Below are 27,899 nucleotides of genomic sequence, written 5' to 3'. Positions count from 1 at the left end.
TCTCCTCCATTTTTCTGTAAATCTAAAACTGTTCTAAAATAGGAAGCTATTGAAACACAAAACAGGACCTATCTCACAGGGCTACCGTGAGGTTCAAATCAGTGCCTGGCCAAGTCACATCAGAGTTTGAAGCAAAGGAAAAATGTGAGCCCCTAGATACATTCTTTTTCCAGAACATTAAAGTCGTTGAAAAAATACTGAAATGTTTAAAAGTAGATATATGAAAAGAATATGATTTTACGTTTAAAGATTTTACTTAAACGGGAACCAGAATGTGTTAGAAGTTTACTTCCCTGGCTTTCATGGAAGCAAATTCATTGCATTCGTTTCCTATTGCCGCTGTGACAAATGATCGAAAACGTACCAGCTTAAAACATCACAAATTTAGTACCTTACACTTTGGGAGGTCAGAAGTCCAAAATAGGTCTCACCCCGAAATAGGGCTAAAATCAAGGTGTCGGCAGGGCCCGTTCCCTCTGGAGGCTCTCGGGGAGAATCCAAGTCCCTGCCTTTTCCAGCTTCTAGAATCCTCCCGCATTCCTTGGCTGTGGCGCCCTTATCACTTCAACCTCTGCTTTCATCATCACACTTTCTGACCCCCCTGCCTCCCTCTTACCCTTAGGATGGCACTGGTCCCACCCAGATAATCCCGGACAATCTCCCCATCACCCAAATCCTTAATCACATCTGCAAAGTCCCTTTTGTCACGCGGGGCAACACATTCACAGGTCCCGGGATCAGGATGTCTTTGGGGGGGGGCCCATCGTCCCGCCTGCCACACCCACTGAGAGATGCGGGGCTTCCTCCCATACAGCCCCTTCCACACCCAGGAGCACCCAAATGCCGCGGCAGAGGGACATCTGTTCCTCATGTACCGCTTCCTTTCCAGAGCATCCCTGTCTGCAGCCAACAGGCGGGGCCCCCGCCGGGGACACGGTGGACCAGGTCCCGCCGTGGGAAGCCCCCTGTCCTGAAGTGCAGCCCCACGCCCGGCCCAGGATGCTCGGTCCACCCCTCCTTGTTTGAACCCCTGTGCTTTATTTGCAGCCCGAGCTTCCTTAAAAGAAACGCAGGGCTGAACACAATCTGGGTGGGACTTCGTGCAAGTGCTGCAGTGCGGGGTGGGTGGGACCTTGTTCTCAAAGCTTGCATCTGCAGAGAAGCCCTTTTTGGGCTGCAGACGGGCCCCTGCCTCCTCCCGAATTCTAAGACCAAAGGACAGTCTGGCTTCACGGTGACACAAGGGTGTCCCTCAGAACAGGAACTGAGACACCCTCCAAAGGGCTCAGCCAGCTGCAGTGTCAGCTGGGAACACGGGGCAGGAGGGGCTGAGGGGCCCTGGAAGGCCAGCCTCCCCTCTCCTGGGGCAACATCAGAACCAGGGCGGGGCATCTCCCCAAAGCAGGCCTCCAAAAGCCAACAGGTTCCCACAGGACAGGTTCGGGGGAGCAAAGGTCAGAGGACAGAGTGATTCGGGATGCTAGGGGGCCTCGGGGAGCTTCCTGGCTGGGCAGAGACCGATCGACCACTGAGCCGCACTTCCTCAGCCCCCCAAAAGGGACTCAACTGCAGGGGGTGGGGACGCAGGGCATTTCTGAATAGCTGATCAGGTTCCTCATTTCAAAAACTCATGGCTCTTCCTTGGAATTTGTTTTCACGGGATAACAGCATCGGGGCAGCAACAGGGGCAGGGGGTCTTCTGCTTCATGTCCTTGTTTACCACGTACCTGTTCAAGCAGTGGTTCTCAAAGCGTGGTCCCTGGACCAGCAACGTCAGCATCACCTGGGAACTTGATAGAAAAGCTGGCTCTCAGGCCCCATCTCAGACCTGCCAACTCAGTAACGCTGGGGGAGGGGCCCAGACATCTGTGTTTTAACAAGCCCTCCAGGGCTTCTGCTGCAGGAGACAGTCCGCGAACCACCGTGTTAGAGACTCAGACGAACTGACGTCAGATACATGCTTCAGAATAACTCGGGGAAGGAGAAATGGACGCAGGTGGTGGTACACATGAAACCAGAGGGCGCGGGACTCAATGTCCATTAACGCAGATGAGTGGCACAGGGCAATCATACTGTTCTCTCTCTCTCTTTTCTTTTTTTTTTTGGCCACACCCCGCGGCATGTGGACCAGGGATCAAACCCGCGCCCCCTGCAGTGGAAGGGCGGAATCTTAACCACTGGACTGCCAGGGAAGTCCCGAGTTCTCTCCTTTTTTTTCATGGACATTTGAAATTTTCATAACAAGTTTCTTTTAAACCACTTAAAGATTCGAACTCCTCCCCCACCCCCAAAGAAAAAGACAGGTCTTCTGTCTTCCTGAAGCCAACTCCACAAACTGTCCGATTTGGCCAGTGGATGAGTTTTGGATCACATGGTATTTCAAAATATTTGAATTTGCTGACAACATCTTAAAAACGGCAGATAGGGCTTCCCGGTGGCGCAGTGGTTAAGAATCCGCCTGCCAATGCAGGGGACACGGGTTCAAGCTCCGGTCCGGGAAGATCCCACATGCCGCGGAGCAACTAAGCCCGTGAGCCACAACTACTGAGCCCGAGTGCCACAACTACTGAAGCCTGCGCTCTGGATCCCGCGAGCCACAACAACTCAGCCCACGTGCCACAACTACTGAAGCCCGTGCGCCTAGAGCCCGTGCTCCACGACAAGAGAAGCCACTGCACTGAGAAGCCTGCGCACCACAACGAAGAGCAGCCCCCGCTCGCCGCCAGTAGAGAAAGCCCGCGCGCAGCAGTGAAGACCCAACACAGCCAAACATAAATAAATAAATAATTTTTAAAAATAAAAATAAAAATGGCAGATAAATTCTGAAAAACCAGGAGGTGTGCCAGCGCTGGGCCTGCTGAGCTGAGCAGCAGCTGCTCCTGGTGTGGGATCTGCTCTCCAGGTTACCACAGGCCTCAGTGCTCCCTATCGCCTCACACCAGGTGGCTTCACTCACCGGAGTTGCTGCATGACCCTCACGGGTATCTGAGTTTGCAATCCCTGTCCTACAGCAACACAGGATGAGAACATGATACTCATTCATTCATTCATTCCAACCCTGCCTGAGCATCTAATATGCTCAAAGCTGGTCCTCAGTGCTGTGGGGGGCAAAGTTCATCGGAGAGGAGCTGAGCAGGGATTGGAAAAATGACAGGTTACTCACAAACGACTCAGACACACAACAGGAAGAGCTCAGCTCATCAAATGTATTTATTGGCAACCACTGGCCAGCACCAGACATCGTTTAACATTAGGACTGTCACTAGGTACAAGCACTTTGGAATATTGTTGGGGCACTAGCTACTAAAGCTAAAGTCCATGCCCTACAGCCCAGTGATTCCATTCCTGGGTATCACCTAAGAGAAACGAAAACACATGTCCACACAAAGACTTGTACACAAATGTTCCCAGCAGCTTTACTCCTCAAACCAGAAACAACCCAAATATTAATCAGACATCACTATATGTTCACACAGCAGTGAGAAAGAACAGCCATGTGCAGTGTGGGTGGATCTCACAAGCCTAATGTTGAACAAAGAAGCCAGACCACAACAGTACCCGCTGGCTGACTCCATTTTGATAAAGTACAAAACCAGGTAAAACTAAGCTATGCTGGAAGAAGTCAGGGTAGCAGTCACCCTTGGGGCTGGGTAGCAACAGGGGATTCTGGGGGTGCTGCTGATTACTTGGGGATGTTAGGTTGTGAAAGTTCTGCCTGCCTGACATGTACTAGGCTAACGTTGACAATGACGCCAGCATTTACTGGGTGCCAGGCCATATGCTAAATAAGCATTCGATGTGGCAGGCCCAAAGGCCACCTTTATCCCCTCCTCCCACTAAGTGAACCCTGACTTGCTTCTAGTATTGGGGAGAAAGCCCTAAGTCTCAGAGAAAATGGGCCCAGACTGTAGTCCAGGCCCATGAGCCTGTCTAACCAATGAGAAGGAAAAAGAAGTCTGCTGGCAGCTTCTGAGAAAAGAAAAGATCCTCTTCCAATAAGAGGAAGAACTGAACAGAGCCCTCCCATTGCACCATCCCTCCTTCTGGCTTTGAATGATGTGTGTGACAGTGTGATGTCCGGCACTGTGGCAGCCATCATGAGGCTATGAGGGCAAGGCTGAGAGAGTTGCATAGACACTGACCCAGTCCCCTGACATCACTGAACAGCTGAATAAATCTGGAGACATCCACCACCTCCAGTCTCTCATGAAGCACAATAATAAACCTCTGTATTATACCAGCCACTTGGAAGCAGCTTTTCTGTTGCTTGCAGCCCAAAACATCCCATTCGATGCAATGCTTGCTTTCATCTAAATATGACCATTAGTCCGTGAGGTAGGTACCATTATTTGCTTTGTTTTGTTGAGGAGGAAACTGAGGCACAGAGAGATTAAACTACTTACTTGCCCAAGGGCACAAACCCAGTAGTGACAGAGGGTCCTCAACTCCAGTCTGCCCCCAAAGCCTGAGCTCTAACATTCTACTGCCTCCATAGAGGCTCACCGCAGGTGTGGATAGATAAGGCTCACAGGGAAGGGAGATGACTGCTGGAAGGCGCACGCAGTTCCGATCCCAGGCTCCCAGGCAAATCAAGCACACTCTCACCCTCCACCTGTAAGCCGACCCACCAACTACACTACCGTGATGGGAACTCCAGGCAGTCTACCTGTCTGTGCTCTTTGGGACGAGCACAGGGCTGACTTGTGCCCCACTTTCTCCACATAATTCAGGCAGAGGACAGCCCTTCCTTCAAACACCACAATTTCACCCCAATCATAAAGCAGCCTGTTTGCACGCAAGAAAGGGCTCAGCAAACTACAGCCTGCGGGCCACATCTGGCCTGTTTCTGTTCATCCCGGGAGCTAGCAACGGTTTTACATTTTTACATGTTTCAAAAAAAAAAAAAAAAAACAGAAGAATACTAACTCAAGACACATGAAAGTTACATAAAATTCACATGTTGGTGTCGACAAATAAAGCTGTGTGGCACTCAGCCAGCCCCCTCACAGATATATGGTCCACGCAGCTTCTGTACCACGGCTACGGAGGTGAGAGGCGGAGACAGAACCTGTTTGGCCCGTAAAGCTGAGAATATTCACTGTTTGTCCTTTACAGAGAGTGTGCCAACCCCTGTCCTCTGCCCCTTGGTCCCCTGACCGGCCACATGGAGACGTGAGTACCTCCCTTTCCTCCTTGGTGGCAGTACCGAGAATCAAGTGACAAGGACACGCACTGCTCTGAAGAAGGCACCCGGGTGTACACGGGCCACAAGGACGCTTGCTAAATGAGCTTTCCGCCACTCACCTTGGCCCTGGTTCCAGAACGCGTGCGGAAGCTTGCCAAGGTCTCGTAAGATGGTGCAGTGGTGGTTTGAGCCTGGAGGAATCAGGGGCTCGGGGCTGCCTCCTCCAAAAGCTCAATCTTTTGCAAGAGGCTCAGCGTGCTGTAATCACCCTGGCCAGGGGCTGGTCAATCCGTTCTACCACCTACGAACCCGAAACCGATCCTTGACGCCTGGATTGGTGGGGCGGGGGGAGGGGCGGGAGGGGGACCGGTACTGATCCCCCTCAGGTTAAACCCCATCATGAGGTTTTTTGTTTTTGTTTTTTTTTTGGCTGGGCCACTCAGCACGCAGGATCTTAGTTCCCTGACCAGGGATCAAACCCGCACCCCCTGCAGTGGAAGTGTGGAGTCCTAGCCACTGGACCACCAGGGAATTTCCCCCATCACTTTTTAAAACTGTGGTCAAATACACATAACAGCACATGTACCATCTTTACCATTTTTAAGCGTACAGTTCAGTGGCATTAAGTACATTCACACTGTCGTGCAATCATCCCCACCATCAGTCTCCAGAAATTTTCATCTTCCCCGACTGAAATTCTATTCCCATTAAACACTAACTCCCCTCCCCCAGCCCCTGGCACCCACCCTCTATTCTCTGTCTCTATGAATTTGCCCCCCATAGGGACTTCATATAAGTAGAATCACAAAATATTCTGCTTCATATAAGCAGAATCACACAATATGTGCCTTTTTGTGACTGGCTTTTTTCACTTAGCATAATATCCTCAAAGTTCATCCATGTATGGCCTGTGTCAGAATTTCTTTCCTTTTTAAGGCTGAATCACATTCCAGTGTATGGATGGACCATATTCTGTTTATCCATCCATCTAGTGATGGTCACTTGGGTTGTTTCCACCTTTGGGCTATTGTGAATAGTGCTGCGATGAGCATGAGTGTGCAAATATCTCTTCAAGTCCCTGCTTTCAATTATTTTGGATATGTACCCAGAAGTAGAATTGCTGCATCTGATGGTAATTCTATGTTTCAATTTTTTGAGGAACTACCAGACTTGCCCACAGCAGCTGCACCATTTATATTCCCTCCAACACTGTACAAGGGTTCCAGTTTCTCCACAACCTGACTAATCACTGTCATTTTTTGATAGCAGCCAGCCTGGTGGGCACGGGTGATGGTTCACTGTGGTTAGCATTTGCATTCTGCTAATCATGAGTGATGCGGGGCGCTTCCTCGTGTGCCTGTTGGTCACTTGCATATCTTCTTCGGAGAAATCTCTATGAAGTCCTTGGCCCGTTTTCTAATCAGGTCGGTTTCTGTTGTGAATGAGCTGTCCCACCAAGAATTTAGGACCAGATTTACGGCCCACACTTTCCATCTGCTCTTGACTGCCCTCCCGGATATTTCCATCTTAGAAAACAGCTCCACCAGCCACTGAGTCCCTCAGATAGAAGTTCAAGAGACTTATTTCTCTCCTCCCCTCCCAGCCCAAGTCTAACGCAGCGGCATACCTGGTTCACGCTCCCTACAAGAGGAATCGTGACTCTGTTCCCTCCTTCCAATTATACTGCCTCTGCCCTGGCCCGAGGCACCCCCTGTCTTCCCTGCCTCCTCTCAACCCCCCAACACTGCCTCCTCGCCCCGCAGCAGCCAGAGGGCTCTGTAAGACAGGCATCAGATCATGCCCCGCCCCCCACTCAGAACCCTCCACTGGCATCTCAAGGAATTGAAACCCAAATCTCACCTCCTCCCCATGTCCTACAAGGCCCCGGCCCGCCTCTCCCCTCTCACCACCCCCTTGTCCCCAAGCCCACTGGCCTGCTTATCACATTAGAGTGATAAGTTGCTGATCGCTCCAATGTGATAGCCACTTCCCACCTCCGGGCCTTTGCACTTGCTGTGCCCTGTGCCTGGCGTGCTGTTCCTACGCCCAACTCCTCATCAGCTCCAACGGCCCCTCCTCAGGGAGGCCCTCCTGACCACCTACCCAAAGGAGAAGGACCCGGCCTGGGGTGTCCAGGACTGCAGCTCCCATGCCTGGTACAATGCCCAGCACACAGTACGAGCTCAGAACACACGCGCTGAAGGCTGCTTACGTCCCAAACCACAAAGAGGAGTCAAAGAACACCCTCCCCACGCCTACCCCCCGCCACCGGGGTTGAAGGACTTCTGAAACCTCAGCTGGACGCTGCCCCAGCCCCCGGCCTTTCTCCCTCCCCCGCCAAGGACACAGATGGCCAGGACTGCTGACAGCTGTACCCCACTTATCTGGGCTCCGCGGCCACACACAAGCTGCCGGAGCCCAAGGGAGCACGGAGGTGACGTCATTCTCCTGCAGCAGAGGACAGGGAGGGCCAGGCTGCCCCCCAAGAACAGGCTCCCCCCCAGGCCTATGGCCACAGCCACCTCCACTCCCACGCCCCCAGGCCATGAGCTCCAGGTGCCTGACACACCCTTCATCACCACCGCCCCACCATCCCCACCCCCACCCCCACCACCCCCTCCCCCACCATCCCCACCCCCACCTCCACCATCCCCACCGCCACCCCCACCATCCCCACTGCTCTCACCAGGAGGGGGCAACACTCAAGCACTTGGCTCCCTGAGTCCTCACGACGCCCCATGCAGTGGATGCTAACATATCCCACCTTACAGTTGGGGAAACTGAGGCTCAGGAAGATTAGGTCGCTGCCCAAGTATGGCCAGTTTTCTGAATCCTCAACTCTCTATATACTGCTACATATATTAAAATAATAATTACAGTCAAAAATTATATTTTTAGGGCCTTCCTGGTGGCGCAGTGGTTGAGAGTCCGCCTGCCGATGCAGGGGACGCGGGTTCGTGCCCCTGGTCTGGGAAGATCCCACATGCCGTGGAGCGGCTGGGCCCGTGAGCCATGGCCGCTGAGCCCGCGTGTCCGGAGCCTGTGCTCCGCAACGGGAGAGGCCCGCGTTCCGCAAAAAAGAAAAAAAAATTATATTTTTAAATTCCTTTCATTATTCCCTCATTTGAGCAGGTAGAAAGAACAGGTGCTGATAGAGATGAGGAAACTAAGGCAGGAGGCTTACAATGAGCCTCAGGCCATAAGCTGCATCAGAACCCCAAGGGGCTCCCGACTGCCCAGTTTTCCTCTGTGATGAACGCGTCCATGACCCAGGACCCTGGACGGCCTCCATGAACTAAGTCTGAATTTATTCCAAAAGAAGGTTGGTAATTAACAGCCACAAGGCCAGCCTGACGCAGTAGCACTCACTCACTTCCCATTTATCAACCCACTTATCCGTCGCAGCAACAGCCATGAGGCCAGGCCATGATTATCCCCACTTTACAGATGAGGAAATCAAGGTCTGGAGGGGCCAAGTCACTTGCCCACGGCCAAGGAGCTGGGAAGCATCAACCTGGTGAGAATGAGATCTGCCGAGGAAGAGACCTCATCCAACGGGGGCCGCCCCCGGCCGACAGCTGCCGTGTAGAGTTTCCAAACTGTCAGGAGTGCCTCAAAATGTAGATTTGGATCTAAATCTGCCTGTCTTTAAATGCTGGCGACCGATATAATTTTTTTAATTTTTAATTTAATTTTTTAATTTTTTTTAAATACCAGCGTGGGCCACACAAAACACCTCTCCAGCGAGGTCTGGGTCTGGGAGAGGCTGGGCTGTAACCTTGGGACAAAAGTGAGGGTTCCAGGTTCCGCTTCTACCACCAGCTGTGTGACCTCAGGCAGGTGCCTCAACCTCTCTGAGCCGCCATGACTCCAGCCAGAAAATAAGCATAACCACACCTCGGAGGGGGTTATGAAGACAATGAACCTGTACCACACGCAGCTTGGTGCCTGGCACATACTAAGTTCTGCCCCAAAACCTATGAATGTGACCTTATTTAGAAAAAGGGTCTTTGCAGATTTAATTAAGGCTCTCAAAGTGAGATCATCCTGGATTATGCGGGTGGACCTTAAATCCAACGATGAGTGTCCTTAGAAGAGCATACACAGAGGCAGAAATTGGAGGGATGCGGCCACAAGCCAAGGAATGCCTGGAGCCACCAGGAGCAGAAGAGACAAGGCAGGATCCTCCCCTAGAGCCTTCAGTGGGAGCACGGCCAACACCTCGATTTCAGACTTCTGGCCTCCAGAACTGGGAGAGAATACATCTCTATTCTAAACCACCCGTCTGTGATCACGTGTTATGGCAGCCCCAGGAAACATATGCTCCCTGAGAAAGCTCCAGAAGACACACAGGCGTCTCCAGCAGGAAGATTTTTTCTAGAATGGATCCCAACCTGCACCTTCCTTTGCCAGGTCCCAAGGAACGAGGACTCCTTCCCACGCAGGCCTTGCATCACTGCTCCAGCAGTAACAGGGAAACAGCCCCGTCCTTTGCAGCGCTCCGTGTACAAAGCCCGCCGGGCAGAGAGGCAGACCCACAGGCCACAGGAGGGTGAGCTCTGGGCCAGTACAAAGGTCTCCAAGATCCACCCCTCAGTGCCAAACCCAAGGGGGAAAAAGGCATGCAGGGTCCTCAAGGGTGGACCTGGGACAGGAGGATATCCCGGTCCCTGTGGACACAAACGATGTTTTTCAGGAAGGAACTATTAACCCAAGTTGCCTTTGGAGCCAAGACCCACTGTGGGGAGAGACAGTGGTGACTTTTCACATTGTGCCCTTTTTTTTTTTTTTGAGGTTGTAATGCTTCCAATCTTTTTTCATTGTACCCCACTGTACTTTCCTTATTTTTGATGCCAGTGGGGGCTGTCTGGGCAAGAGCTGGCCCTGCCAAGCACATCCTATCCAGCTGTCATAAGTGACGCGACCATCCGAGGCTGCTCTACCTGAATTTTAATCTGTGGGAGGTAAGAAAATCAGCCCCAACTGCAAAAGAGGACATCGGCTTTTAAAGAAAATCAAGTTCCCAGAGAACCCAAGAACTAGGACCTGGATTTCAACCCGGAGTTCTGTGGGTCTGCAGGTCGGGCAAACACTTGGTTGTGGGTCAAATGGCGTCCCCCAGAATTCATGGAACCGCAGAAGCTGACCTTATTTGGCAATGGTGTCTTTGACGATGTGAACAACTTACGGATCTCGACATGACGTCATCCTTGATTTGGGGGGGCCCTAAATCCAATGACAGGTGTCCTTATAAGAAGAGGCAAGGACACAGAGGGGACGTCCACGTGAGGACAAAGGCCTCGGAAAGTAATACACACATTACAGTTACACAGCAAGGAGGCCACAGGCCCGCCCCTAGCAGGAGGGGACCCCTAAGCCGGTTGCAGACAGCAGGCGGGTATGTGGGGTCAGCCACATTCCCTCCCCGTCCTGCACAAGGCTGACCTCTCCCTCTGAGCCTTTTCAGCTGAAGAGAGGCCCCTCACATCCACTGTCCTCTCCCTGCAGCTGACCTCGGTCACCGAGGACCAAAGATTTCTGATGAAACCAAGTCCAAGTCCCGGGATCTATCCCTAGCTTGCTGTGTGCCCCCCACACCCCGCAAGCCCCTCCAACTCTCTGAGCCTCAGACCCCATCCCCCCACTGACTTAGAAAAGGAAGAAGGCTCAAACACACAACTCAGAAATACAAATCAAAACAACACCCATCACAACCACACACAGACTAGAAAGCCAGACGGTATCGGGCGATGGAGCAGATGTGGGAGGGAACGGCAACGGCCCTTCTGGAAGGCACATTTGATGACACTGGCTCCCTGCCTCCCCCCTCCCGTGCCCTTGGACCTGGCAGCTCCACTCCCCGCACATCCCGAGGAAATTCTTGGGAACTTTAAGATGGAAGGTTCCAGGATGTCTGCTGTCTGGGGCGGCAGGAGCGGACGGAACCAGGTACTGGTCACGAAAGGAATAAACAAAGCTTGAGGAATGTAAACTCGGAAACCCAGGCAGTAGCAGGAAGCCATGAGCCAGATAAGAATACGGCACCATAGATAGATTTCCAAGAGCGTGATGGGAGAAAAGTAGGGCTCAGAGCAGGAGTCAGGTACCAAGGGCAGAGGTCGCCCTCTCCCCAGGCTCTGGCAGCCCATGTGCTGCGCGTGGGGCCTGCTCGGCCACGCCCAGCTCAAAGCACTTACCACCTGTTAGCCTGCTCAGTCCTCACCTCAACCCTACAGGAAGGTGTGGTGTGTCCCATTTTACAGGAGCCTATCCAAACCCGAGACCCGAGGAACCTACCCCAGGTCACCCGCAGGCAAGTGGCAAAGCCAGGATTGGCCCCCATGCCCACCTGGCTCCAGGATTGAGCTCCAGCCCACTGTTCTGTGAGCAGACTCCTGGCACCACCTGTGGCACAAGGACACACATGTCCTATTAAAAGACATAGCACCCAGGGAATGGGTGCCAGGGCAAGCAGGGGTGAGACATGAGAGGGATAAGGGGAAGAAGAGGAAATAGAAGGAGATAAGGGAAAATAGATAAACAGGCACATGTACGCACATATCCGGAGCAGCACTATTCACAGTGACCAAAAGGTGGAAATAACCCAAGTGTCCCTCAACTGATGGATGAGGAAACAGAATGTGGTCCATCCACACAGTGAAATATGATTCAGCCATAAAAAGGAGTAAAGCACATAGGGCTTCCCTGGTGGCACAGCGGTTGAGAGTCTGCCTGCCGATGCAGGGGACACGGGTTCGTGCCCCAGTCCGGGAAGATCCCACATGCCGTGGGGCGGCTGGGCCCGTGAGCCTTGGCCGCTGAGCCTGCGCGTCCGGAGCCTGTGCTCCGCAACGGGAGAGGCCACAACAGTGAGAGGCCTGCGTACCACCAAAAAAAAAAAAAAAAAGGGGTAAAGCACTGACCCAAGCTACCATTTGAAGAACCTTGAAAACGTGATGCTGAGTGAAGGAAGCCAGGCACCAAGGACCACACAGGGTAGGATTCCATTTATAGGAAATGTCCAGAACAGATACATCCACAGATACAGAAAGCAGACTAACGGCTGACAGGGAAGGGGGGAGCTGGAAGGAAGAAAAGATGGAGAGTGGGGTTTCACTTTGGGGTGACCAGAAACATTTTAGAAGCAGAAAGAGGTGATGGTTCACACTGTGAATGTGCTAACTGCCACCGAATGGATCACTTTAAAATGATTAATTTTATGTTCTTTGAATTTCATCTCTATAGGTTATTAATTAAAAAACTTGTGGACTTCCCTGGCAGTCCAGTGGTTAAGACTCCACGCTTCCACCACAGGGGGCACGGGTTTGATCCCTGGTCCGGGAACTAAGGTCCCGCATGCCGCAGGGCAGCTAAGCTCGCGCACCACAACTACAGAGCCCACACGCCACAACTAGAGAAGCCTGTGTGCCGCAACAAAGACCCAACGCAGCCAAATAAATTAATTAATTAACTAATTAATTTTTTAAAAGATGGGGTGTGGTTTATTGCAACAACACGGATGGGTCTCACAAATATAATGGGAAGCAAGAACAAGACAAAATAAAAAAATACAGAGCATGTGCCTTATTCCGTTAGGGCTGGGCTGCTGTAACAAAACATCACAGACTGGGTGGCTTATAAACAACAGACATTGATTTCCTTCGGTCAGGAGGCTGGAAGTCTGAGATCGGGGTGCTGGCATGGTCCAATGAGGGCCCTCTTCTGGCTTGCAGACTTCTCGCTATGTTATCACATGGTGGAAGGGGTGAGGGAGCTCTCCGGGGTCTCTTTCACAAGGGCGCTAATCCTATTCACGAGGGCTACACCCTCATGACCTAATCATCTCCCCAAAGCCCCACCTCCTAACACCATCCCTTTGGGCATTAGGATTTCAACGCATGAATTTTGAGGCATTCAGACCATAGCAATATGATTCCGTTCAAGTGAAGTTCAAAACCAGACAAAACTAAGCCCAGTGTTTAGGGATATAGATGGGGTAACACGATAAAAAGCCAAGCAAGCTGGGAACAAGTCTCCTCTGCAGGGGCTACTGGAGGGCAGATGAGGTTCTGCTTTCTCATCTGGGGATGATCACACTGGTGTTCGTTTTAGTTATTTATTTAATTGCGTGTGTCTCAGGCACTTTCCTTGAAGTGCATAAGATTTCACAATAAACAGAAATCAAAGTTGAAGGTCCAAAGCAGGAGGTTGCTGCAGGTGGAATCCGGGGACCCTGGGAACAAGCGGTCAAAGGAAGTCCTGAGGCCTAGAGAGTCTTTCAAAGCTGCCAAGGGATTCCAGCTACAGCGGGCTCCCAGCCGAGTAAAGCCACAGTGACCTTCCTGTGCCAGCCAAAGGGCCAGATGGGGCCAGGGGGACCTGGCACAAGAATTTCTGCGAGCCTCAGAGGGACAGGCGGCAGAGATGAGAAGCCCCCCCACCTGCCATCCCATCTCCACCAGACAGGCCCTGACACCCCAGGGCTGCAACGCCTTCCCAGCCCAGAGGATTAGGCAGCATCCAACCCAGCCCGTGGCCCTCAAGTCCATGGCGCTGGGAGATGGGGAGGGCTGGAGGGGAGGAGACAGGCTGACCGAGGGCTGCTGGAAGGATCCGCACGCCTGGGCATGAGGGCAAGGAATCAGAGCTGAGAAAATGCGGAAGCAGATGGAGGAACAGCTAAGCGAGGCAAGGCCTGATGGAATCACTGGCTTCTTCCCGTCCGAGGGGAGGTTCAAACTCGCCTGGGGGCGCAGGCCTGCTGTGGGATGGGGTCACCAAGCTGGGATGCGGGTGGGGTCCAGGCGCCCATCCCAACTCCGCCAGGAGACCTCTACTCCCATCTGACTCACACAAGGAGGCTTTTGTGTAGGACTCCGTCGGAAGAAAATGTGCACTCACGAGGAAACAATTAGACAAATCCAACTCGAGAGGCATCCCGCCAGAAAAACTGGTCTGGTCCCTTAATAAACGCCAGTGTTGTGAAGGACCCAGTCAAAAGAATATGGCTGGAGGACTGGTCTGGATTAAAGGAGGAGAAATAAACAAGGCAACTGGACACAGGACGTGATTTAAACAATAAGAACCAAAAAACTGCTACAAAGGGTGCTCCTGGGTCAATAAGAGACTCTGATTGTAACCTGAGCGTCAAAGATGTAAATTATTACGAGCTTTCCTGAGTGTGACTGTGGTCTGTGGTTACAGAAAAAAATAGTCTTGTCCTTAAGACACGCACACTGCAGTATTCTGGGGCGAGGTGTCCTGGCGTCTGCAAGCAACCCTCAAATGGTCTGGCAACGAGAGAGACAGACAGACAGACAGAGACGGAGAACGAAAATGCAGCAAATTGTAAACATTGGTGGAGCTCAGGAAACGGCTTACAGGAATTCGTTGCACTGTTCTTGCGATTTTTCCAAAATAAAATTTTTCAAACTGAAACGTCGAGGTGGGAAAAGAACACTTTCGGCTGCTTTATGGATTATTTCACAAGTTTGAAAGCTCCCTCCTGGGAATGGCTCGTACATCCACACCGTGGGATGTTCAGTCATCTAGATACCCAGTCAGAGCTACCCAAGCAACCGGGGAAAGTTTAGAGAAGAGACGCAGTGAGGAAAGCAAGATGTGGGGAAGTGGGCATAGTATGGTCCCGTTTCGGTAAAATGACAGACTAACTAATCCTACTATAGGTGTGTGTATAAGGTTAAGATGATGACAACAGCAAACACTTATGTGACACTTGCCAAGCTGTTATTCTAAGGGCTCTACATGTGTCCACTCCTCCATCTTCATAAGAGCCCTGTACAGGAGATACTAACATTAATGCCATTTTACAGAGGGGGAAATAAGGCACAGAGAGGTTAAGTTACTTGTCCAAAGACACACAGCTGGAAAGGGGCAGAACCAGGATTTGAACCCAGGCTGTCTGGCTCCAAAGTCTATGCTCTTGGGTCCACCTAAACTCCTGGATGCCAAAACCCTGGCCAAGGGCTAGAGAGAGTCATGCAGGTTTGAGAACCCATGCCTGACCTTGAGACGGTGACATGCCCCCACTGCCTTCCAGCTCCCCATGTTCCAGTCTGCCTCATGCCTCTCACTCAGGTGGAAGGTTATCATGTGGGCACACAGGGCTCTCTCAGCACACAAAGGGATGCCCCCAGAGGCCCTGGGGGCCTGGCTGTCCAGGCAGGTCCCTCTCACACACAGCTCCTTGCTGTCCTAGGTGAAGAAGGGTGTGCCCCAGAGTTTGGGGCAAGGGCCAACAAGCTGGCAGCCGTTCATCCGGGGGACTGTTGATGACAGAGGTGCTGGTTCACATTGCAGAACACACCTGCTGGCAACAGGGATTCCAGATCAACTCCTCGGCAACTGTACCTGGGCAGATTATGATAACGGTCAGAGTCTTTACTCATCCCTCCTCTGGCCCATCCCCTCCAGGGCACACCACTGGCGCCTCCCACCCGGGGCAGACAAAGCCTGCACTTTGGCACACCCCAGCCCTGACACCTCTCCCAGTTTACAACACACACCTCCTTCCCATCGTGCCAGGAGGTGGGCGGACAGGAATACAGACAGGGGACCCTGGGGACTTTCTGCCTGAAGAATGCTAGCTAATGACTTGCTTTTACAACTACTTGGCTTCTTCCAAGCCCTGCTCCGGGGGCCCATCTGACTTCCACCTACATCCCCCGCCCACCTGAGACAGTCTTCCCTGCCAGTACTCACTGCTAATTTGCTCTGTGGCCTTACTTAAATCTTTGCTCCCTTTGGGTTCTGGTTTCCCCAAAGAAAAAATAAAAGATGGAACTGAGTAAAACCCAAGCACCAGACCTAGAAATCTGAGTTTATGAAACCTTTCCTGATAAAAACAATTAGCTGATAAGCTACCATCTCCTCCAGAGGTCTTGGGTCAAGCCAAAGAAAATAATCTCTAATACTATAATAACAAGAAGCAATGAGATGAAGTGAGAAAGCTACTCTGGGGAAAAGGGCACATCAATCATTTTTGCTGCCTGTCACCCTTTCCTCCTTCTGCTAACAGTGCCCCCCCCCCACCTTTTCCTTTAGGGCACCATCCCACGCCACCTCAGTCCCTCTGCTTTGGGGAAAAAAGTCCTCCTTCTCCAGCTCCAAGAATGGGCATGTAATCCAAGCCTGACCAGTCGGAGCAGTCCATTTCTCAAGCTACAGTGATTGGCTCAGGGATAAGCATGAGAGACAAGCCCAGCCGATCAAAGCCCATGAGCATTCACACCACAACTTTTCCCAGCCACTGGGAAAATTCTCTAATTATCTTTGAAGGTCCCTCCATAAGGTTTCCCTTTGGAGACCTCTGGGGAAATTCAGAGGAGCCAGTTTCTCCCCCATGTGGTACAGACGGCCATCTGAGCCCCAGATAAAGCTGCTGGCCAGTGATACAAAAGCACGCATACAAAAAATGAATTTTTAACTGTTGGATTGCATTCAAGCGGGACCCATTATGGGACCCCACAGGAGGAAGAGCAGGGCCACAAGAAGCTCCCTCCCCACCCTCTCTGCGCTCTCCAGGCCAACACTAACCCAGTCGACTTGTGGATAACTGAGTGCAGGTGAAAGATTTTGCCTGGTTGAGCTGATGTGCGATCCTGTACGTACAGAGCAAGTACGTATCACCAGCAAACTGGACCTGGGTCTCCCAACTCCAGCCTCATGAGGTTTCCACTCATAAGGACAGGAAACGCAAGTGGCTCCACTTTAAGGCTGAACTTGGGCTTGAATGCAGCAGGAGGGAAACACCGCCACACCCCCAGTCCAAGCCACCCAGCTGAGGCCAAGATGCCAGCATGAAGATCCCTTCTCCTTCCGAGAGGCAGATCGAGGCAGCCCCAGACCAGCCTCCACGCCTCCCCTGGCCCCTTGGACAGGACAGATGCTCCTTCTTTACCCACCACCCCCAGATGGCCCCAACGATATCTTTGTAAACCTGTGTCCCTTCCTTCTGGCGACTCCGCCTTCACGTTGGGACGGAGGAGGGGTCAATCAACACTCAGCCAGTAGAAACACCCAGTCACTGGAGTCAGAGAGACGTCTCTGGAATCCAGGCAGGGCTTGTTAAGACTTAGGCCCTGAATCCACGAACACATCACGGACAGCAGGCTCCCGGGTGCTCCTGGTGCCGGGTGCTCCCTGGTGCCGGGCACACAGAGAGGAGGGGAAGAGCCAGTATTGGAAGCCAAGGAGTCTGGCTTCAAAACTCCATGCTTTTGAGGATCCTGATTGGAATCGTCTCACTGCCTCGACCCAAGGTCCCACCCCAGCCAGGTCTCTGCCCTGGACCAGGGTCCCCAACCATGGAATACAGTCATGAACGAGACAGACAAGGCCCCTGCCTCATGGAACCTCAAGCAAGTGAACCATATAATTCCAGAGCATGGTGACGGCTTGGAAGACAGTAACACGGAACGCTTATAACACAGCTGGGGTGGGGTTCATGGGGGGAGGGGGGGTCTCTTCTTCAAGAGGTCACATTTGAGCTGAAACATAAGAGGAACCTAACATAAAAGCCAGGAGAAAGGAACAGTCTGTGCAAAGGTCCGGAGGCAGAAAAGAACATAGTGTATTGGAGGAAAAGAAGGGCCTGTGAGGCTATAGCAGGGCGGAAGTGCAGGGCGTGGAGGCAAGTGGCTGACAGGCCATGGCGGGCAGACGGGTTTCAGACCACACGCAAGAAGGTTTTCATCAGGGCTGTGGAATGGTCCAACGTGCAGTATTTTAAAGAGCATTCTAGCTGCAGCAGGGGAAACGGACAACAGAGGGGCAGGAATAGGAGCGGGCAGGCAGGAGAGGAAGCTCCTGCAGCAGGTGAGAGGTGGAACGGCTGGATGTGGAGTGGGGGCCGTGCAGCGGGAGGGGCGCGGTCCCCAGGTCCCCGCACAGGACGACAACCTGACACTCATCACGGACCTCCCTGTGAAACCACCCTCATCTTCTAAGCATCCGTTCAGTAACTACTTGAGAACCTACCATTATGTGCTAGGCGTCGTTCCAAGTGCTTGGGACACAGCGATGAACAAACACTAAGGCCCCTGCCCTCATGGGCCCGACATTCTCACAGGGAGAAACAGACAATAAGTGATAAACAGGATGCCTAGGTAAAGTCGGCCGTATCTCAGCAGGTGACAGGACGACAGAAAAACACAACGGGGTAAGGAGGGTTCGGAGCACCAGGGAATGGGAAGGGAACTTGCAATATTCAAAAAGAGAGATCCGTGGGCAAGTGAGATCTGAACAAAGGCCTAAAGGAGGTGGGAGCGTGAATCACGCACATGTCACATCAGGGAAAGAGCTGTGGGCGGAGGGAGGAACTTAGTCAGGCAGATGTGCCAGTAAGTCTGAGGAACTGCCAGAAGGGCCCTGTGCAAGGTCAAGGTGAAGGGGAGGACAGGCAGGGTCAGGATCAGATGGCACAGGCCTCAAGGGACAACAGAAGGGCTCACCTTGACTCGGAGGGGACGGGGCAGGTTCACTGCAGGGCTTTCAGCAGAGGAGGACGGGGCAATTTTCATAGGATTCCTTTGGCTGCTGTGCTGAAAAACCTGACCAGGGAGCAAAGGTGGGCGCAGGGATCCTGCAGGAATCCAGGTGAGAGCCGATGGCACCTTGGACCAGGGGAGTGGCCGTGGGTGTGGAGAGAAGTTGGATTCTGGTTATATTTCGAAGATGAAGTCATAAAATATCCTGATGGTTCAGGGTGAGAAGTGAGACAAAGTCAAGGCTGACTCCAAGGCTTTCGGCCTGGGCAGCTGGAGAATGGACAAGCGACGGCCTGAGATGGGAATGTGGGTTTCACGGGGAGTGATGGGAAGTCAGGCGCTGGCTAGGGAAAGCGTGAGCTGCCTTTGACCACCCAGGTTGAGATATGGAGTTGGCCACTGGATGCTTGAGGCTGGAGTTCAAGGGGAAAGGTCTGGGTCTGGGATATCAATTTGGGAGGTGCCAGGACAGAGATGGCATTTGACACGTGAGACCGGGTGAGCGCGGCCAGGAAAGGCCTGAGCCCTGGGACGTGCCAATGGCCGGCGGTCAGGGAGATAAGGAGACACCAGCATCTGAGTCCACGAGCGGCCCAGAAGAGCACACATTAAAGCGTCTCAAGAGTCCTTCTAGAAAAATGGTACAGATGAACCGGTTTGCAGGGCAGAGATAGAGACACAGATGTAGAGAACAAACGTATGGACGCCAAGGGGGGAAAGTGGCAGGAGGGCTCGGGGGGTGGGATGAACTGGGAGATTGGGATTGACATGTATACACTGATATGTATAAAATGGATAACTGATAAGAACCTGCTGTATAAAAAAAAAAAAAGAGTCCTTCTAGAAGCTTCCAGAAAAGGTGGAAGGAACGTCACCCAAAATGCCAGGAAGTAAGCATAGTTCAGGGCACTCCTGTTCCTTCCTCCGCCCCAGCACGAAGCAATCAGGGAACAGTAGGAAACAGTGGGGCGGAGGTGGGGGAAGGAAGCAAGACAATGAAGCCAGCTGTGCCCTGAGCCATCAGGGGCCCGGACCTCTGGGTTTGGGGAGGTTCTGAGCAAAATGATCCTGAGCTTCAAATCAGAACCACCTATAACTCACCAGCTCCTGGGCCCTGGAAATCTCTAAAGCCAAGAATTAACTTTTGTGTGTTGTTTTTACTTCTCTTTGCATTTCAGCTCTGGTGGCCACTCCCAGGGCCAGTGGAGGCCAAGGTCGCATTTGACCAAGGGGGAGGGAGACGAGGCACATGAAAGGACTTCACCTTTTGTCTTGCTTTTTTATTTCTGGCCGATTGCTGCAGTTGAATTCTTTGCACCATAAATGTGTTTATGGGGACGAAGCTGCTAGATCTCTGTGGCACAGAAAGGCCGGGGTGTGAGAGGGAGGTGGGTGCTCAGGGTGGACTCCCCATAACTGAATTCTCTAGTTCTAAGATTATGAGCCAGAAAGGTCAGCCTTGTGGCTGAAACCAGCCTTGGGGGCGGCTTATGACCCCAGGGGCCTCTCTGCTGTTGACCAAGGGCATAGGATCACCCTTCCGGGCACCATGACCACCGGGAGGACCCACGGTCTTTGATGGAGCGGACATGCCTGTGCCGGGGCTCCAGCGGGACCAAACTGCCCAAGGGAAGCTCTTCAACAAACAAGTCCTCGACACTGACTCACTTCTGTCCCGTTTGCTGGAAGTTGAAGCCAGAACAGGATGATTCCAGGTAACTGTCACCAAATTCTAGCTAATCACATGAGTCATGGAGCGGAGGCCCAGCCAGTATGAGTCATTCTAGGAAGGGATGGGGAACGTGTCCTGAAATGGGAAGAGCCAGGCGCACTGAACACAGCCCTGTGCCAGGCCTCAGGAAGGCCAGACCGTGGTGGGACACATGGCCACACGTGTGTGCACACACCCCAACACATGCGGATACGTGTGAACACGTGTGTCCACATGTCCCCGTGTGTAACTATACACTCAACCAGTGTCAACACACGTGTGTGAGCCCACACATAGACACATATATAACGGCACGTGTGAACCCGTGTGTGCCAGGCTACCACACGTGGGCTCACGTCATGTGTGTACACATGTGTTCATGCACATACACTGTATGCCATCACAGACACTGTGCTCCATGCCAACACATGCTGACACGCAACACTTGTCTGTGTGTGCGTGCTTCAGCACATGGCCACACGCAGGCGTGCATGGGCACATGCCAACACGTGTTCCTGTGTCACCAGTCAGCGTGCACAGCCGGCACACGTGTGCACACACATGAAGCCGGAGGAGCGAATCTGTCAGCAGCAAAGAGGGGAACAAAAATAACCAACGCTCGGGGAGACTAAAAATAGCCCGTATTTTCAGCTGTGGCTCTGGAGGGATAGGAAGCTCCCGGCAGGAAAGAGGAAGAAAAACACAGCAGAATCGGAGCACACCTGCGACCCCACTGCCCCCCGAGAAGGGAGCACCGTCCCCCCGTCCGTGGCCATGGGTCAAGTCCGCGGCCAGATGGAGCCTGATGTGGTCAGAGGCGGTCAGCCCGCGGACGCCGTGACGCCCTCTGAGACGCAACCCCGGGGCTTTGTGGAGGCCCAGACGGACGGCAGGGCACAGAGCTGGCCGAGCAGACCCTGCAGGACAGGCGGGGTCACCCTGAGGGTCGCTGGGACCAAGGGCCAGGGAGAGGCTGCCCTCCGCAGCTTCCCTTGGCATCTGTGATTCTAGAGCTGCCCGGGCCTAGCAGACAGCCCTGGAGGGAAGACTTCAGGACGTACTCTGTAATCGTAGTTTGGGGGAGGTGATTATCAGGGGAAAGGCCTGGGAAGGACCCCACTGCCCCGCTGTCTGTGCAGGAAAAAGACAAGGAAAGGTGGACCGAAGCAGAGAACAGGGGAAGGGCCTGCCCTGCCCCCAAATGTCAAGTCGAGCTGCTCAGAAATACTGTATGGAGAGTGGGGAGGACGGGGTCCACAGGGGGCGGACTCGCTGGAATCTTGTTTCCGCCACGTCAGCTGTGTGACCTGGGGCAAGTGTCCTTCCGGCTCTGTGCTTCCATTTCCCTCAATAAAAGAGAGGCAGAGGGAGCTATTTAGATACTAAATGAAGTGACTGAATGTCTAGTGCATAATCAGGTTCCACTGACTGTCTTCCCTCCCCAACCCCTGCCTTTGAACTGACAGGCAAAGGAGATTTGCCAGAGGGCACGAAGCACGGGGGCAGGGCACAGTATTCCTGAAGGCTCTCTGGGTGGCCCTCGCCAAGGGAGGAGTGGGCAAAATAGAGTCGGAGGCTGGGGGTGGGGGTGGGGAGAGGCTAAGGAAATAGGCTGACCTCCAAGTGCTCGGCGTCTGCTCACCCCACCATCCTACTGTGAACCCAAGCACTGCTCTGGTCCTGGGGACACTGCAGGGAGAGCGACAGGACAGCCCGCGCCCCTGCTCATGAGGCAGAAAGAGAATGCACAAATAAACATATAACGTAAGGGGGTGACTTTTAGGGACATGAGGGGTGAACTGTGCCGATATCTGGGGATGAGCCTTCTGGGCGGTAGAGAAAGCAAGCCAGAGTTTGGTGGGACCAGGCTTGCCGGGTTCAAGGACTTCAAAGAGATAAGCATGGCAGGTGAGCAGAGGAGCCAAGAGGGGGTGAGAGAGGGAAGGAGGGCTGCCTCGTGGCGGGGGGACTTCAGGCCACTGAAATGACCTTGGTATTCACTCAGAGTGAGACGGGAAACCTCAGTGGGTTGTGAGCAGAGGGGGCACATGATCTGGTTGTCTATGGAGACCAGAGCTGAGACCACTGCACTAGTCCAAGCAGTGGATGGAGGAGGGCAGAGTGGCGGAGACGTTGACAAGGGGTCCGAATGCAGATATGCCTCTGAAGGGAAGCCGGTAAGATGTGCTGATGGACCAGATACAGGGATATCACAAAAAGCATGCAGTCAAGGATGACCCAAGGTTTTTGCCTCTACTCTTGGAGGGAACGAATGGAGCTATCACTTATTGAGATGGGGACACAGATGGGAGAAGACCTTGGCAGCTGGAAAAATTCATGGAGATAGCACCCAAGGCTGATTCCAACTAGAAAACATAGAAGACAGCAGAGGGGGACTCAGCTTCCCACCCCACCCCCGGCCGTGGAGAAGGCCACCAGGCCCATCATGGCACATGGTGGCCCAGCGAACGAACCCCTTCCCCTGTGGCCCAGCGGGGCCTTCCCTGGTGTACCAGAGACACCCAGTAACTTGGAAATACACGACCTGGACTGTGCTTCCTAATCCATGCAAACACAGAGGGCCACGCATGCCAGGCTCTGTTCTAGGCTGTGGATATAAGAGCGCCCGTCCTCCTGGGGTTTGCCTCAGGATTTTTTCACACACACACACACACACACACACACACACACACACAGAGCAGCAAGGTAACTTGGGCAAATTACTCTCTTAAACTTCTGTTTCTCTAACGGTGGATGAGAGTGAGATGTGTGTCCCAGAATTCTCCCAGGACTAAAGGAAATGATTAACATTTACAAAGATGCCTAGCACACCATCACCCTCGATTATACTCCTGAGTGCATTCGGTCTGAACACCTCTTGCCCAACCCTACCCACTGGGGGAAAGGAGAAGAAATTAGTCTCATTCTCCCCCAAGGCCTCTCCCAGCTACCTCCATCTCCCGGGCCCCTCCACTGTGTGCCTCCTGCATTCTGCATCTAACTCATTTGGCCATTCTTTGGGGAAAGCTATGGATTCGTTACTAATTTTTAACTAAACACATAACACGTGAATACATTCTCCTTATTTACAAAGAAAAAGTATGAGCCTTACAGATAATGCATAAATATTTCCCCTGCCACACCCCCAGTCCCCTGAGAGTAACCACTTTTGTCAGTCTGGTGCACACCCTTCCACACCTTTTTCTGTGCTTTTACATGCACTGATAGAAACCCAGTGAAAAGACAGAGTATCGTTTTGTGGAGTTTTGGGGGGTTGTTTTGGTTTTTTCTAACACGAGTAGCCTCAAAGCTTTTTTTCAATTAGTAATGTGTTTTTTCTACTTTTCTGTGCCCAAACGTAAATATCTAGTTCCTTCTCTCTAACTTTCACCTAGAAATCCACTGGATGAAGGACTCCTGCTTTACTTCCTATGCCCCTACTGAAATGTAGACCAGATTTGGCAGTCAGGATTCCTGCCCGAAACTGCTACAAGCTGTGTAAACCGGGTACATCCAGAGCAGTTTCACACACAGGTCACCGCCTTTGTACTTTATCATCCTGCCAGGAAACAAACTAAATCCAACCCCTGCCTCAGAGCTGAAGACACATGTCCTGGCTCAGAGGTGAAGTAACTGGCCTGAGGTCCCCAGCCAGCAAATGGCACAGCCAGGTCTGCAAACCCTGAGCTCTGGAAACTGACATCGGATTCAAAACAAGCTACGCCCCTATGCAACCCCATCAGTAACCTGAGAAATGTAACTCACACACATCAGATTAACCCCCACCCCAAAATTATAATAAGAAATTGGTAATCCCAATAATGGCAGAGATGCAGGGGAGTGACTAGTTTCATACTCTGTGGATGGGACTATAAATGCCCTCAGTCTTCAGAAGGGCCATTAGGCTGTGTCCAAATGCAAACTGGACATACCATCTGGACTAGAGGCTTCTCTTCTAGAAATGTACCCGGTGGAAGTGTTCATCCAGGTACACAGAGATGTATGTATGAGAAAATTATCAGTCAACGGAGAAACAGGTAAGTAATTAAGTGTACAGCCATTCAAAGGAATACTATGCAGCAGTGAAAAGTGTGACTGATTTATATGTTTTGACACGGAAAAATTCCCAAGCGATATCTGTGAATTGAAAAGCAGACTGCAGGCTATTTTGACATAGTTTAGTTCAATATATGTAAATATATATATATTAATGTGTCTAAATCCATGCTCGTGATGTGTATCTCCATAAAAATCTAGAAAGATACTCTCAGATGACGGTGGTACTATCACAGGAGGGGAATAAAATGGGGGGAACCTTTTTTTCCTTCCACTTGAATTTTTTTTTTTTTTTTACAAACAAGAATCCATGTATTTTATATACACGGACTTCTTTAACCCCAAAGCATTAAAAAAAAAAAAAAAAAAAGTAGGGCTTCCCTGGTGGCGCAGTGGTTGAGAGTTCGCCTGCCGATGCAGGGGACACGGGTTCGTGCCCCGCTCCAGGAGGATCCCACATGCCGCGGAGCGGCTGGGCCCGTGAGCCATGGCCGCTGAGCCTGCGCGTCCGGAACCTGTGCTCCGCAACGGGAGAGGCCACAACGGTGAGAGGCCCGCGTATAGCAAAAAAAAAAAAAAAAAAAAAGTAGAAATCAAAGCACAAGCCCTCCCATTCAAGTTGTACGTGGACACGTGCAGCCAAAGAAAACACCAGCGGGCCATCCCTCCCTCTCCTAGCATCCCACCCACCCGGTCCCCTGAACACAGATGCTCTTCTTCCAAGGGAAGGCGCTTGGCCAGGGCTCAGCCTGAGCTGTCCAAGAAGAAACTGTCACAGGCTGGGCTCGCCTCCGTGCCTTCACGCCACTCAGCCACAAACCAATCACCTTTGGGATATTCACGGAGAACGCTGGGTGGCTCTCACTCAAGTTTAAGCCCAGAAATCTTAGCTCTGGGACAACTGAGGACAGTGGCGCTTTCCTCTTTGGAAGCCCTGAGGAGGAGTGGGAAATTAGGTAGGGCGTGCAGGTGTGCCTGTACACACACACACACACACACACACACACACACACACACATCCTTCATCTGATTGAGAGCCGTGAAAAGAAAACACCTGAATTAAGTCCAAGAAGGACTGGGCTGACAAGATTCTGCATCAGCTATAAATCCCACTTATCCCCACACCCCCAAAAGCAACAGGCTCTCTGCACGGGATCACGACGGGCTTGCCACGCTTACAGCACCCAAGTGATGGTCTCTCCAGGGCTCACACAGTACAGAAACCACAAATTTGGCGGGCGTTTACCGCCGGCTTTCACTAAGATAAAGCTCTCACAGCTACTTTGTAAAGCAAAACAGGTACAGCCGTTGGCCACCACGGGAGAGAAAGAAGCAGTTCTGGTCGCTCTCAGGCTTCCCCAAGAAACTTTTTCCCGCCACTTCACAGGCAAGAAAAAAAAACCACTAAGAGGAGCTCGGGGCTCAGTGTCACCATCGGCCAGGATCTCCTTGCAATCAGATTACAGGATTTAATGGGACAAGATTTGACAACAAAACAAAGGACACAGTGTGGCCAAGATGACTCAGACAACCGCTCACCCAGAGACCTCGAGAAAAACCAAACGTTGCTCCAGCTTTAAAGCCAAAAAATGGCAGCCGGGTCCAAGCAGATGCAGTCTTCATTCATTCGCTCATTCATTCATCTCCCAAGCATCCTGCGCTGGGCATGGGGCACAGACACGAAATGGGGACAAGTCCCCATTCTCAAGAAACTCGCCTAAAGAAGCCGGTTAAGGGGAAAAGCGAAATCAATTAGCAAGTGATGACAGCCACATCTTTACGCGTCTGGCTGGATCTTGGGCCAAGGTGAGCCTCAGTTTCCCCTCCCGGCCCTGCAGGTGCTGGCCTTTCCTTCAAAGAGCTGAATGCTTTTACCTCAAGTCTGATACTCTGCAATCTCCCTGTCCTTCAGTGACTCCAGGCTCATTCAAAAATGCCACCAGACACCCAGGGCAGAGTCTGACGGTCTGAAGGCCAGCTGACAGCCTTAATTTGTCTCCCTGGTTGAAAGGGCAGTGGTGTATAAGGTTAGGACCGCAGGAAAGCTCTCAGGCTGTGGACTCCCCAAGGACCCTGCTTATGCAGCCTTGGGCTTATGCCTGCCTCTGTGTGGATCTGGGGAGAAAAGCGGCTTATCGCTGCCAATCTGCATCAGGAAGGCAGCTCCGGGAAGGACAGAGCAGCCCATTCCAGCTCTGAGAAGGGGTTCGTATGGGGAGGTTCTGGACAGCAGAGACCGCTCTCCTGAGCACCCACCGGCCTGGGCACCCATGTGAGTCTCACATGCACATGCATGGAGGGTTCCCGTCCTCCTGTGCTCACAGGAAACAAGCAAAGTGCAGCCCTCGTTTTACCACACGCTGTCACAGGCTGCCGTAGAAGAGGCAAGAAGCATGCGAGCCCGTTCCTGGGCTCCTCCAGGCAGTACCAGAAACGTGGCCACACTCCAGGCCCGCCTTGGACCCCAGACGCTTAAGGTGAGGTCAGGCTCCCAGGTGGTCTCTAATTCAGGCTTCCCCAACCCGGGCCTGCGCCTCCAGCAAAAGCCCTGGATGCCCTCCTTGGCCCCCAAACTCAGCCTGCGTCCTGGGTCGGGGAGGTTCCTGGGAAGGTGGCCAGCTGCCCCTCCTCATGCCCTCTGGTCTCTCCGGTGCTCAGGGGCCCCGGCCCTCCTCGGCGCCCAGCGCCCTCCAGCCCCGGAGGGGCCCGCGTGCACTGACCCCCGGGCCCCTCACCCACCTTGAGGACCTGCTGCTTGATTATCGAGGGCACCATCACGATCATGATAACGCCCAGCACGGCGCACAGCAGCCCGGCGAAGCCCAGCGTCGCGGCCGCCCGGCGCGCTCTAGAGCGGCTGCCCATGTCTGCGCGCCCCGGCGCCCGTGCGGTGCTCGCGGGGCTCCGCGCCTGTGGAGGGACCGAGGCGGGGACGGAGGTGACGGAGGCAGCGACTCCGCGGACGCGGGCCGCAGCGGCACGGCGGGCCCCGGACCGCAGCGCACGGAGGAGCGGCCCGGCAGGTGGCCAGCGGTTTTATGTGCCATCGCCGGGGCGGACCGCCCCCGGGACGCCCTGGGCACCAAGATCTGGGCGGGCGCCAGCATCTGGGCGGGCAGCAGCGGGCGGGGGCGGAGGGGCGGGGCCTAAGTTCGCAAGGGGCGTGGCCGGGGCAGGGCGCGGAGAGATGGTCCGATTGGGGCGGGGCCACGGCCACCGGCCCCAAGCTCTAGCTTCCGTTTCCGTGGGAGGGAGGCTCGGAGGTCTCGTGGGCTGCGTGCAACGTTGGGCTCGGCTCCCCTGCACCTCGTAACCCTTCTCCCCTTCCTCACTCCCAGCTGCTCCCCGCTCACCCCTTTTCCTGCTCCCGCCTCCCCATCTTCTCCCCCCTCCTCCAATGTCTCCTCGTCCTCCCCCGCCTCTCCCTCCTCCCCCTGCC

At 53.1% G+C, this 27,899-nt stretch overlaps 1 protein-coding gene across 3 annotated transcripts in view; it reads right to left on the bottom strand.

Moving 5' to 3' along the window:
* The window catches only part of SCARB1 (scavenger receptor class B member 1), a 79,688-nt gene extending 52,127 nt beyond the window's left edge, over nucleotides 1-27,561 (bottom strand). For all 3 annotated transcript variants that reach the window (XM_081252800.1, XM_081252801.1, XM_081252802.1), the window contains exon 1: nucleotides 27,200-27,561. In XM_081252800.1, coding sequence (XP_081108926.1) covers nucleotides 27,200-27,325 — 126 coding nt within the window. In that variant the 5' untranslated portion in view covers nucleotides 27,326-27,561. The remainder of the gene's footprint in view (nucleotides 1-27,199) is intronic.
* Nucleotides 27,562-27,899: the final 338 nt, after the last annotated feature.

The sequence above is a fragment of the Mesoplodon bidens genome (genome assembly GCF_964165515.1).
Source record: "Mesoplodon bidens genome assembly, chromosome: 13".
Classification (NCBI taxonomy): Eukaryota; Metazoa; Chordata; class Mammalia; order Artiodactyla; family Ziphiidae; genus Mesoplodon; species Mesoplodon bidens.
This window is presented reverse-complemented; position numbering and strand designations above follow the sequence as displayed.